The sequence below is a fragment of the Tenebrio molitor genome, chromosome 1, assembly GCF_963966145.1.
Source record: "Tenebrio molitor chromosome 1, icTenMoli1.1, whole genome shotgun sequence".
NCBI classification, from domain to species: Eukaryota; Metazoa; Arthropoda; class Insecta; order Coleoptera; family Tenebrionidae; genus Tenebrio; species Tenebrio molitor.
Genome location: NC_091046.1, coordinates 9,854,219 through 9,866,143, shown reverse-complemented (window position 1 = coordinate 9,866,143; position 11,925 = coordinate 9,854,219). Strand labels below are relative to the sequence as shown.

At 35.7% G+C, this 11,925-nt stretch overlaps 3 protein-coding genes and 1 long non-coding RNA gene across 6 annotated transcripts in view; 2 read left to right on the top strand and 2 right to left on the bottom strand.

The window, feature by feature from the left end:
- BtbVII (BTB-protein-VII) overlaps positions 1-3,514 on the top strand; it is a 32,971-nt gene extending 29,457 nt beyond the window's left edge. For all 3 annotated transcript variants that reach the window (XM_069037208.1, XM_069037216.1, XM_069037232.1), the window contains one exon: positions 103-3,514. In XM_069037208.1, the coding sequence (XP_068893309.1) occupies positions 103-363 (261 nt within the window). In that variant the 3' untranslated portion in view covers positions 364-3,514. The remainder of the gene's footprint in view (positions 1-102) is intronic.
- Positions 3,515-5,219: 1,705 nt separating this feature from the next.
- On the bottom strand, positions 5,220-6,362 carry ND-30 (NADH:ubiquinone oxidoreductase core subunit S3). The gene is made up of 5 exons (XM_069037334.1): positions 6,201-6,362; positions 6,085-6,147; positions 5,787-6,034; positions 5,488-5,733; positions 5,220-5,437 (listed from the first exon to the last, which is right to left on the bottom strand). Exons 1-5 carry the CDS (start codon positions 6,259-6,261, stop codon positions 5,276-5,278), a joined length of 780 nt encoding a protein of 259 aa, XP_068893435.1. The 5' UTR covers positions 6,262-6,362; the 3' UTR covers positions 5,220-5,275.
- Positions 6,363-6,407: 45 nt separating this feature from the next.
- Positions 6,408-7,667, bottom strand: Gip (hydroxypyruvate isomerase-like protein Gip). Its single transcript, XM_069037323.1, has 3 exons — positions 7,383-7,667; positions 6,839-7,328; positions 6,408-6,783 (listed from the first exon to the last, which is right to left on the bottom strand). The coding sequence occupies exons 2-3, from the start codon at positions 7,311-7,313 to the stop codon at positions 6,476-6,478; spliced, it is 783 nt and encodes a 260-aa protein (XP_068893424.1). The 5' UTR covers positions 7,314-7,328; positions 7,383-7,667; the 3' UTR covers positions 6,408-6,475.
- A 2,030-nt stretch (positions 7,668-9,697) lies between these two features.
- LOC138122938 (uncharacterized) lies at positions 9,698-11,082 on the top strand. Its single transcript, XR_011156658.1, has 2 exons — positions 9,698-10,624; positions 10,682-11,082. It is a non-coding gene; the product is annotated as an uncharacterized lncRNA (long non-coding RNA).
- Positions 11,083-11,925: the final 843 nt, after the last annotated feature.

The following is an 11,925-nucleotide window of genomic DNA, read 5'->3' as shown; positions in this document are numbered from 1 at the left end:
AAATGCCGCGCTAGATCTCGGTTTTATTTTTGGACATTTACGGCACATTAAAAATTGTTTCATTTCAACTCGTTGTTCTAATTAGACTTTTGATTTGCACAGACTGGGACGAGGTCGAGCCATTGTCCGGTGGTGCGCACAGGGCCGGCGTTGGGGTGCAATTACTGCTGGAACACCGTGGACAATCACGGGAGGATATTGCGGCGCAAGACAAAATACCACTGTCCGGAGTGTCAGACTAACTTGTGCATAGTTCCCTGCTTCCAGGAGTACCACGAGAGACACGTTAGTGCTGGCCAAACCGACCCCATTGCTCTGACCACGTCCGTCATGAGGGTATTCCCGAAAACAACTTCGATGTGAATCGGCTGATCAATTGTCTCGCAATAAATCAAGATCACTTTTGTGTATTCGCACGATCGATGGCCTAAGGGTAACACTTCGATTCGAAGGCAGAAATTCATGTGCTTTGTATTTTTTTAAATACTAACTGTCGACGGCAGATGATGGAATTACGATTTGTAAAAAAAGACAAATTATCATCAGGGTCTTACTGTTTATCGGATATTCTGTAAGTGAACGTCAGAGTTGTTTTAACCATTGTAATTATTGTTGGAGTTGTATTGATATTTAGCTCGAACGCTATAAATTGTTATAATTATTGAATATTGTTATTGTAAGTGTTTAATATTGCGTAAAAGTCAATAAGAGGGAACACGAAATTGTCACACTGGACGTGCTCGACAGTACAATTTTAAATTTGAAGAATCTGCCGGACAAACTTTTCAAATTGAAATCTATAGATAAGAATTTTTCTGTTCCCGAATACGTTGATTGTATTCGAAACAAATGGGGTAAAATGAAATAAAACGAAATAAAAATGTTTGCAAATGAAGAAAGTTGCGTCTTTGTACCAGTTGAAGCAGCTAATAAAGTGGAGTTTTTGTTTCGTTTTATTTTGTTCAAATGTTGTTCCCTTTTGTATTGGGTAAATACATTTGTACTATTTGATAAACATAAATTGTAACTAAGTTTAATTTATTGACTAATAAGAACCATGTTTACTTCTGTGAAGAGTTAAATGCGACAAATTTACGTTTCAGGAGTAGATCAACTTTGAAATCCTTCTTTTCAAAATTTATTTTAATCGATAACTAAAAAATTTAATACAATTTCTATACCAAAGTGCAGATCCTAAAATTAGAAAAACCGTGTTCTTTCTCTATTATTAATGCAAATGGTTTTAACACGCAAACTGGCCTCTTCCTTGAACAAAATTTTCTAAATGAGATAAACTCCACGAACATTATTAAAAAAGAAAACATTTTGCTGTTGCTGTGTTCATTTCATTAAAAATCCATTATGAAAATGTTTCTCAGAAAGAGCCAATTTCCGCCGATTAGGGCACTACAAAACGGGCTCTTCTCTAAAAGTAATAATCAATACCTACGTAATATAACAAAGAACAATAACAATACCTACTAAAAACAAAAACAACGAACAAAAAGGAAAACATTCACGAATTTAATTTCAAAGCAGCACAAAACAAAGAATATTTTGAGTTAATTCAAAATGTCATTTTAACAAGAAAAATTCTCGGTGACAAAACTTAAGATGAATAATATCCCCAAAAAGCGCCCATTTACTAGCGCTCTGCGGGACTCGCTCAAACTAAACTTTTGAACAGGCTGGTTGTAACTTATTATAATACAGCAGGTCGTGCTGCGAACTTGTGCAGTTTTTTCTTTGATCATATACAACAAACAATCCCTTCAGCAAGTAAATGATTATTTGTCAAAGTTTTGTATTTTTCACCCAATTTTTAATTATACTGGTAGAGGTGTTGGATTCTCTCATGGGCTGTGACCTTGGAAATATCTGCGCGAAGGCAGAGCGATAAATCAGTGAAAAATCTGTAAGTGAAAACTGAAAACATCAACTACTTTACAGGCAAATAGACGAGAGAGAGACGACACTAACGATGTTTTTCGGTTAGTTTGTAGCGCCTAGTTGAGACCGATATATAATTGACTCAAGTTGCAAAAAACCACTTGTCATTTGTAACAGCATTTTTTCAATATTTTTAAACCAAATAAAGGCACAAAAAGGCCAGAAAATCATAGTTTGGATTGAATATTTTCCATATAAGTACAGTAATTTCAAATGACTAATACCATAAAAGTGCTGTTGCAAATGCAAAATGGTTTTTTGCAACTTGAGTCAACTTTACGTCGTTTGTGCAGATATGACTCATAGCCCATAAGAAAATCCAAGACCTCTACGACAGTTACTTCATCTCCAAACGGCTAGGTACATTAAGTACTCGACAAAATTGATAGTTGCGTTTTGTCATTTTTTCAAAAATAGTGGAGCAGCGTGTGAGGTGATTTTGTGAGTTAAACTGGCGACTGATGCGTAGTTTCAAAGTTGATTTTTCCTGAACGACAAGTGCGCTACATCGTTTTACGTAAAATGCGTTTTTGAAATGAAGACGACTGAATTGTGATACTTCTCACTATTTATTGTTGTGGCAAGAATCTAATGCGCTTGCGGAGTGTGTTATATTGTTGGAATACCTCAAGCACTAGTCCGATCATGTATAATGATGAATGGGCTCACTTCTACTAAAGTAAAAAAAAGCTTTAAATGGTGTTAGAATCGAAGAATATAACATAATACACTATTTTTTATGATGCACATACAAAATATATTTTTGAATGGACTAAAACAGTTATTTTCTTAAATGTTAAGTATATTTTTAACTTGTACAGTTGTAAATTATGTAATTTGTTTTTGTATGTTTATATTTTGGAGGTATTTTCCTAAAAAAAAATATATAAAAGACCGTCCCGCGGAAACTCGCCAACGAGTCACGATTACGCAGAGTTTCGTTTATTTGTTTTGTCTTTCTGTGGGTAAAGTTGGCGGGTTTTCGCGGGACGGAATAAACTTCTTGTATATATAATGAATGTTAATAAAGTTACCATTGATGTTAGAAAAGTGTGATAGATGGTACCTGTACTTGTGAAATACATATTATTAGTATTACAAATAATAACTAATGTAGTTTTAAGATTTTTTTGTAATTGGGTTATCATTCACCCTTTCAGTACTTGCGGCAACAGAAACGGTGGACCGGGAACAACTTGTTCATTTTTTCAAACATTAAATGTCTTACAGACCTCGATCGTGATCCTACAACAATCAAGGTTCTGTCCAGATGCCATAAATCCGCGCTAACAAATGCATTTTATTTTTGGAAAATTCGAATTGATAATGTTTACTTTATGCAACGCAGAGGTTCTTTTTATGTTATCATTATTTATTTTAGCATAAGTTGTTTTAGCAGCTACAGTTTTTCATTGTTTAGAATAAATTTTGTTTTTCAAAAACTGTTACATTTTCACCTTCAGTAAATTGGTGCTTTGTTTCCTGTTGAACGTGTAAATACTTGTGTAAAATAATTTTGAATTTTGTCTACAAAACAAAATAAATTTAATGTAATTTTATAATATCCGGTGTTTTCTCAATTAAAAGGATGAGCCCTCACTTTTATCAGTGATTTAGATATGCTGAAAGGGTTTAGATAAACGTTTCGTTGCGCGAAACAGGCTAAGTCACACACTGTGAAGGGTTCTACAAGAAAATTAAATACTAAAATAGTTTTCAAACATAAAAAACATTGTTAACAGGTACCAAACTACCCATGGTGGTTGACTCATCCTGTAGGTATATGTAAGAAACAAGGCTACAAATCATACTTCTGAATATATTTTGGCAGGGTATTCGATGACGGGACGGATGAAGGATTTGTAGGTGTGGTACAGGGTTTTCGGATCGCACCCGCGGATGCGCCCCCGAATCCTGTACAGGAGGTTGGCTCGTTTGCGGGATTTTTTGAGGGTTTCTTTGACGTCCCGGTTGAGGGTGCAATTTTTGGAAAAGGTGACGCCGAGGTAACGGATGTGTTGGAGTTTGGGGATGGCCTGGTTGTTGAATACAAGTTGGGGGGGCTTGGTGGCGGGACCTGGAATTGTTAGCTCCGGAGTAGGACATTAGGATGGATTGGGATTTGAGCGGGTTCGGCTTGACTCTCCAGGCGTTTGTCCAGGTGGTGATGTCATCCAGGTAGTCCTGCAGGATCTTGCCGGCGATCACGGGATTTTTCTGGCTTGTTCACACGGCGGTATCGTCGGCGAACACTCTGGTCTTCGTCCGGGGGTCATCTGTTATAACATGTTTTGTTATACCCCCTGCGCATTCTCAAACTCGAACATAGGCAATTAACATTGTTTCAACGTTTTTGCTGATTCCTGCTCGCCAATTGAACTTACAGGTAAGGTAATGCTATCAATAGAAAGATAAAATTATTGCGCTTGAAATGATACTAACAATAAGATTAAAGGTGCTATTTTTATTTTAAAATACAAATTTAAAACTTGGCGATTTTTAAATATGACATGCCATGATTTTCAAATTGTCAAAAAATTTAGTAATTTGTTGGGTTAAGTCAGCGAATTTCGGTAAATTACTGTCAAAATTATTTACGGAAAAATGAATAGTTACTCCATACAGATTAAGACAAATCTCTCTTGAAGTAAGTTTATGTAAATCGCGGATAGTGAATATCCTCAGGAAGTACAAATACTACAAATATCATTCCTACAAGACATAGCACAGAGACACAGTGTCATCAACAGATTTTTGCTGTTGATGAAGAAAGTAAAGAGTGAAACCTGTTATGAAACACAGGAGCGTGCTAATGATCGTCGCTTTCTGTCGACAATTTGCTTCACAGACGAATCTACTTTTACACTAAATAACGAACCAAATGTTCAAAACACGCGATATTGGGCTCAAGAAAACCCTCCAGTAAATATTCCTACTAGAACTCAGTATCCTCAAAAAAATCATATCTGGACTGGGATTTTTAATAACATTTGAAACAAAGGGAAATTTAAATTCAGCAAATAATTTAGATTTATTATTAACTAAGGTAGGAACTGCATTGTAATTTTTTCAAAGAATTTATAATAAAAACTGCTTAAACTGTTAATTACTATTAATATTATAATTTAATTCTTTAATATTATTGACGTATCGAAATAATGGCATAATATCTATAAACTGAATGCAGTGCTAATTGCCGATGTTCGACTTTGAGAGTAGAGTGTGGACACCCGTCTGGACGCGCCTTTAGGAACAATAAAAAGTTTACATAACCTCGTCACTTTTATTTCAATTATAATACAACAAATTTACATCAACTAACGCATTACTTTTTCTCTTTGTCGACTGGAACCTCCTCCGCCGTGGGCGGGGCGTTTCTGAAATTGGGAAACTGTTCCCACGGTGCCGACAATTCAAACTTGCGAAACTCTTGAGCCAGTTCGAGCGGCTCAACGACGACGCGTTTCTTCTCGTCGTCATACCTCACCTGCAAAAAGTCAGATAAAATCGCAAATTTTCTCATTTTTAGTGCAATACCTCAACGTAACCGGTCAATGGGAAATCTTTTCTGAATGGGTGACCTTCGAAGCCGTAATCGGTGAGAATGCGACGCAAGTCGGGGTGATTGGCGAAGAACACGCCATACATGTCCCAAATTTCGCGTTCATACCAATTGGATCCTTTGAAAATCTCGCAACTTGAATCGATTGGCGTCAACTCGTCAGTGTACGTTTTCACTCTGATTCGCGAGTTAAAGCGGAGCGACAGCAGATTGTAGATGATCTGGAACGTCAGACGTCGTCTGGATTCTACACTTATACGAGATAGTTACTCACTTCAAATCTGTACTCTCGGCTAGGTACATCCATTCCTGCAATGTCAGTTATGTTGGTGAACTGGGCATTGTGGTGATCTTTCAAGAACTGTAAGACTGGGAGAACCCCCTCAGGCACTATCAGCAATTCGAGTTCGTCTCCAGCAGTTAGTTGTACCTTTTGAATGTACTTTGGCAAACATTCCGCTACATACTTTCCAAAGTCTTTCAACTGACTTCTGGCCAAAAGGTCTGGCTTTCTCACGGTGGCTAAAACATTTTACTGTTTTAGAATCGCTAAACAGGTGGACATTACCTACGTCTTGTCTCTTCTTCTGGGGCTGCTTCTGTGTGTTTATATTTGATTGCAGAAGAACTGCTCACTAAAACGAGGAAAATTAAAACACCGCTTTTATTGTAATTTTTGCTTCACTACCCCCATTTCTCATTAAAGGTGAACGGAGTGTTCTTGTAAACTGCCGTAACAGTGAAGCCATCAGATATAAATATTATTACCTAATATTCTTAACCCCAAAAGAAATCACACACAAAAGTAGATTGTCAAAACTGTCATTAATGCCCTTCCGTATATGCAACCCGCAACACGTGGTGAGTGCACTCTTGAAAACTAGAGAAAAGACAATCTTCAATAATTGATTTAATCAGTAACCGTTGTATAAAATTTTTATGTATTAATTAACAAAGACATAATTATAATGAATAGCCGAGATTTTGCAGCCACTTGAGTCCCTTCTTTGTATCCTCCAATGGTTTATATTCCAACCCAATCCAATCATTGTATCCCAATGACTTCAATGTTTCCAACACATAAACGTAATTCAATTCCCCTGGAGTATCTGGTTCGTTCCTATTTGGGACTTGAGCAATTTGGACATGACCAATGTAACTCCCAAGCTCTTTTATGCTATTTGTAACATTGCCTCTAATATGTTGCAAATGAAAAATGTCTAACATGATGCGCAAATTGGGACTGTTAACAGTCTTCACCACTGACAGTGCTACAAAAGTAGATTATTACTTTGTTTATTACCTTGACCACCTTCCCATACCTACCTCTATCATAACAATTGAGGTAATAATTAGGAACAGCATATTTATTAATTGGTTCTATGACACCAAGTATGTCCTCCTTTTCCAGCAAAGTGACAGCATATTTGAGATTATTCTCATAAACTGAATGATTGGCATCTGTGACATTCTCTACTTTTCCTGCCATGATATGAATTTTGGAAGCACCAAGAGCTTTAGCATAAGTAATTGTTTTCTGCATGCTGTCCTTGAATTCTTGTTCTTTTCCTGGGATGGCTGCAAAACCTAATTCACCCTTTGTTACATCTCCAGTGTATGTGTTGATCAAAACTTGTTTAATATCTGCATGATTCTTTGCATCTGTTACTTGTTTTTCAGTCAGGTTGAAAGGAAATCCTGTTTCTACAGCTTTGAAACCAGCTTCTTTGGCCAGTTTGTATCTTTCCAAGAATGGTTGTTCGGTGAACATGAAAGACAGGTTGGCACAGAATTTCATCATGTTTCAGAGCACCGACTTAAAAAAGGCAAAATGTGTTGTGAAAGGTTTTAAAAAAAAAATCAAACTCACCTATGTATGAGTGAGACAAAAAATATTATTAGAATGTGTACCAGTGAACAGTGATATAATTACTGATAAAAAGATAAATATAAAGTATTTTGCAAATATAGTTATTTACTGGAAATATAAACAGATCAGACCATGTTTGTAAGTAGTGGAACTTGTTATGATTAAGTAGAGTTTATGTTTATATTTGATAAATGTTAAGCTTCGTTTACATTGGCAGTAACAGTAATAAAAACAACTTATTGCATAATAACTAAAATGACAATACAAAAACTCATATACGCATAATGTAACGATAAAAACTGTATGCCGTATTCTAGATTCTAGAGGTAAAGTCCAAACGAAACATGACAGGGCGGAGCTTAGGATGCGCGCTCTCCAATTTACCGCTGGCACTGGCGTATCATTCAATCGTCAATTTAGGGGCAAAAACTTAACCAAATCTCAATTTTCTTCATCTGATGAAGAAAATTCTACACCGAGATGATCCACTTTTGTTATAGAACCTCTAATAGAATAATGAAAACTATCTTCATGTTCAGAACATTCCTCTAACACCCTGTATTTTTATAAAGTTTCGATTAAATAAGACATGCATGTGTTAGATCACTGAATTCACAAAAAATACTCTTTTAAAAAATATTAAATTTTTTCATCCCTCGTGCCATTTAGAAAAAATCAAGTTAGCCATGTATCTTCAAAATAAATGACATTAGAAAAAAGAAAAAAAAACTCAGATGATAGAATTTAAACACTTCTAACTGCATGCCAAATTTGATTGAGCTCTGCTAAACCGTTCTAAAAATATTTAGCTGTGTCCATACTTTTTAGCGACCCTGTGTACACTTTTTTCACAGTCACAGAGACGAGTGTCTATGCTGTAAAAAGTTGAATAGCGCGTAACTTTTATCATTAATACTCGAAGAATAAATAAGGCAATAAGCTACTTCCAGTGTCAAAGCCCTTCCTTATTTCCTCATCATCCCTCACCAATCTACAACGTACGATCAAGCTTGTTATTTTACTATTATTTATTGTTATTATACCATTTTAACTTCCAAAACGATAGAAACGTTTTCAAAAACTGGAAGTTCACCAACCTCCTAATTCGAGAAATTAAGTTTTAAGAAAATAATAATAAAATCAAACTGAAAAGTTTTATTTATTGGCTGAGAACAGCTCCACTTTAACAAGTAAAATATTAAGAACAAGTTTTATAAGGGTTGATTTGGCGCACGAGTCCCAGGTGTAGAAAACGACCCGTTGGGGAGTTTTCTATGGGACGAGTGCGCCAATGCCTTTATAAAACGAGTTTTTTTATGTTATTTTTTAGAATTTGCACCCTTGTTTTAATTTTTAAATAAAAAAAAAAATAAATTTTCAAATTCTAATTCTTTAGGAGGTAATGGTTTACGACCCCCAGGTAGTTCAGAAGTATAGTGGGCTGCCTGACAACCGAATTTTACCCGTTTTGTTGAAGCTTTTCTTTATTTTTTTTCTTCCAATCTAATTTGTTTTTCCAAAAACTGAGACAGTAGCCCCATGAGATACGTTCTTCGGTTCTTCTGAATCTAATGCACTTTTTAAATAGTCTCTAAATGAAAAATTGAGCAAAAATAAGGGAAATTACTGAAAAACGTTATTAATTTTTTTTATAAAGAATGAAGCGATTTGAAAAAAAACTGAGACAGTAGCCCCGTGAGATACGTTAATGTTTAACAAAAAATATAGTCACGATAGCTTCAAACATAAAACTGTGGAAAAATAATTAAAATCCGTTTAGCGCGCTTTACCATTGCTTGTCCAACCACTAGGCAACAGCCTTAATATTGGAAGTTTTTTGGTGTAATACACTGAAATATTGACAAAAATTTAATTAAAGTACAGTGTACTTTTAGGTATAAAGCCATAAACATAAACGGCTCCTACTGACTAACGTTTATAGACGTATTATAAACGCAAATTCTAAAAAGGGTCTTTAAAATACTAAAGCTTTAAGGGTTGCTTAAGCCTCGGTTTCCTACAAAGCGGTACCGTAAAATAGCGGCCGTAATTTGACGGCCGTCGTCGGTGGAGTAAAGTACGGCCGCTTTTACGGGGAACTTTACTTATTGTAAAGTAACGACGAGAACGGTGCAATAAAATACGGCCGCTGTCAGTTACAATCTATGAATGATCAGTCTAAAGCTGTGTACAATTATCGTCTATCTCGTGGAAGGCGCACAACTGAAAATAGTTTCGGCATCTTACGTGCATATTTTCGCATTTTCTTTCAAACTATTGTTGTTGCTCCCGATACAATTGATAAGTTAATTACATGTGTTTGTATTTTGCACAATATTTTACGTGAAGCCAAAGTGCTGGCTCCATATCAAGCTGCTTTGGATGATCCTATGCCTCTACCTACGCAAAACGGTACTAAACAGTAGAATTTCTGCACTGGACCACAGCACAAAAATGTGCTATAGTCTATTTTTTCCTGGTAGGCGCGTGCGTGCGCATTTACAAAATCCTGCAACGAAATGCGACTTTCCTATTGGTTACTTTATTTTTCTACTTACACTAGAGAAATGTGCAATATTGCAGTGTTCTGTACTGTCAATCAGGTCCAAGCTGCCATTTTTGTTTCATCGTGTCTTAGTTTTCCTTTCGTGTTATGTGTCTGTTTTGTTTCTGTTTTGTGTCTGTTTTGTTTCTGCTTTGTGTCTGTTTTGTGTTGTGTCCGTTTATTTATTAAAAAAACAGTTCCTAGTTCTTAGAGGTTAAATAGTATGTTATACGCCAAGGTAGAGAAGACATTTTTTTAAGCCGAGGTAGTTTATTCCACGAGAAGCGAAACTTCGAGGGGAATAAAGAAGCGAGGCTTAAAATTGTCTTCTATAGCGTGGTGTATATATTATTTTTTTCACTACTAGATCCGTTAAAACCCTTTCTAATAATAATTATTAATTAAATTTGTTTGTCCGATGCGACGATCCGAGTTCTCATTTTTCAACGGTTGCTATGAAAATTGAAAATCGTCTGTCTATGTTAACCAATAAAATCAAAGAAAATCTTTCGTTGCTAGGTGACGGCTGTTCATTATTGACCTTGGTTAATAATGAAAATTATTATTAACCTTGGGAGAGAAATTCTACTTCTGGGGTCGGTTCGAGAGTCAATAATGACGCCTTCTGAGACTAGTAGTGAAAAAAAGTTTTTATATGTCAACAAGATGTCTCAATTTCGATCACCAAATAAACGGCGTAAGTTGGATTTATGCTAACAGCAAGTAACAGATTTTTATTAATGCATATTTATAGCAAATTTCTCACAAGCCGAGAAAGAAATGATCGTTAAAGTATTTCGTGGGATCTCCAAGGATTTTGATGAGTTAACCAAGACGGCACAAATGGAAAAAACTGCAGATTATACTGGCATTGATTTCTGAGTTTTTTTTTTTTTTTTTGTTATATCACAGCTTAATTAGGTACTTTGTGTTGAAGGTTGTGGATTTAGAACCATTTAGAACGATACTTGGCGGAAGAAAAGAAGTGTGGGCAATTACAGGCACCGAAGAAACCTGATAGGAAATGTATGATTCAATTGGATGAACATCAAAAATATCTCCTTTTCTCTTGCAAGATACATGGTTATTATAAATGATTGTAGTCGAAGCAGGCCATGTCCATGTTATGAAATTTTTGCCGCTTTCATGTGAACTGTCAATTTTTGTCGATGTCACTGTAATTTTTTTTATGTGAAAAGTGCGCTGATGATTATTTTATTTTATTTTATTTTTTTTTTTTTATTAATGATTGAATCCAAAAGTATCGAGTTGTTTTGTACCCAATTTAACTCCTGTATGTATAAAATAAAAATTAAAAATGTTGTACATATAATATTTGTTATCAATATCCAGGAGTTTGTTCATAAACTTTTTTGTTTACATTTTACAAATTATACAAAAATTAAATCATAAACATAAGTTTTAATTTGCAACCACAAATACTGATCCCCCTAGATAATATGCAACTAAAAATACTAATAATTCCTGCATCCTGCTAAAAAATTTAGCTATGTGATGCTACCTTTCGGAGATGCGCACGCACGCGCCTACCAGGGAAAAATAGACTATAGCAATATCCCACCGTACAGAGCGGCCGCTTCCGATAATACGGTGGCGTACTTTTACGAAGCGGTAGGGCCTAACGCTCTGGAGGAAAAAACTGGCATTTATATAAGTACAAGCACGCTCCCGTTTTTTGTGACGTCATTTGCCGTCAAATTACGGCCGCTATTTTACGGTACCGGTTTGTAGGAAACCGAAGCTTTAGGTAACAACAAATTCACCTATTTACATTTTGAACAATGATAAATAGACAGTAGAGAGTTTTCGCGTTAAGTTTTTCAGATAACCGTGTACGCTAACGCCGGTGTTGCTAGGCAATAGCGTAACCGATTCATTATTACAATAAGCGATTACGGTACTCGTAATTGGTCGCGAATAGCGAACCGGTTATTTTAACGGAACGTAACGCCAAAACTCTCTATTTATACACAATTT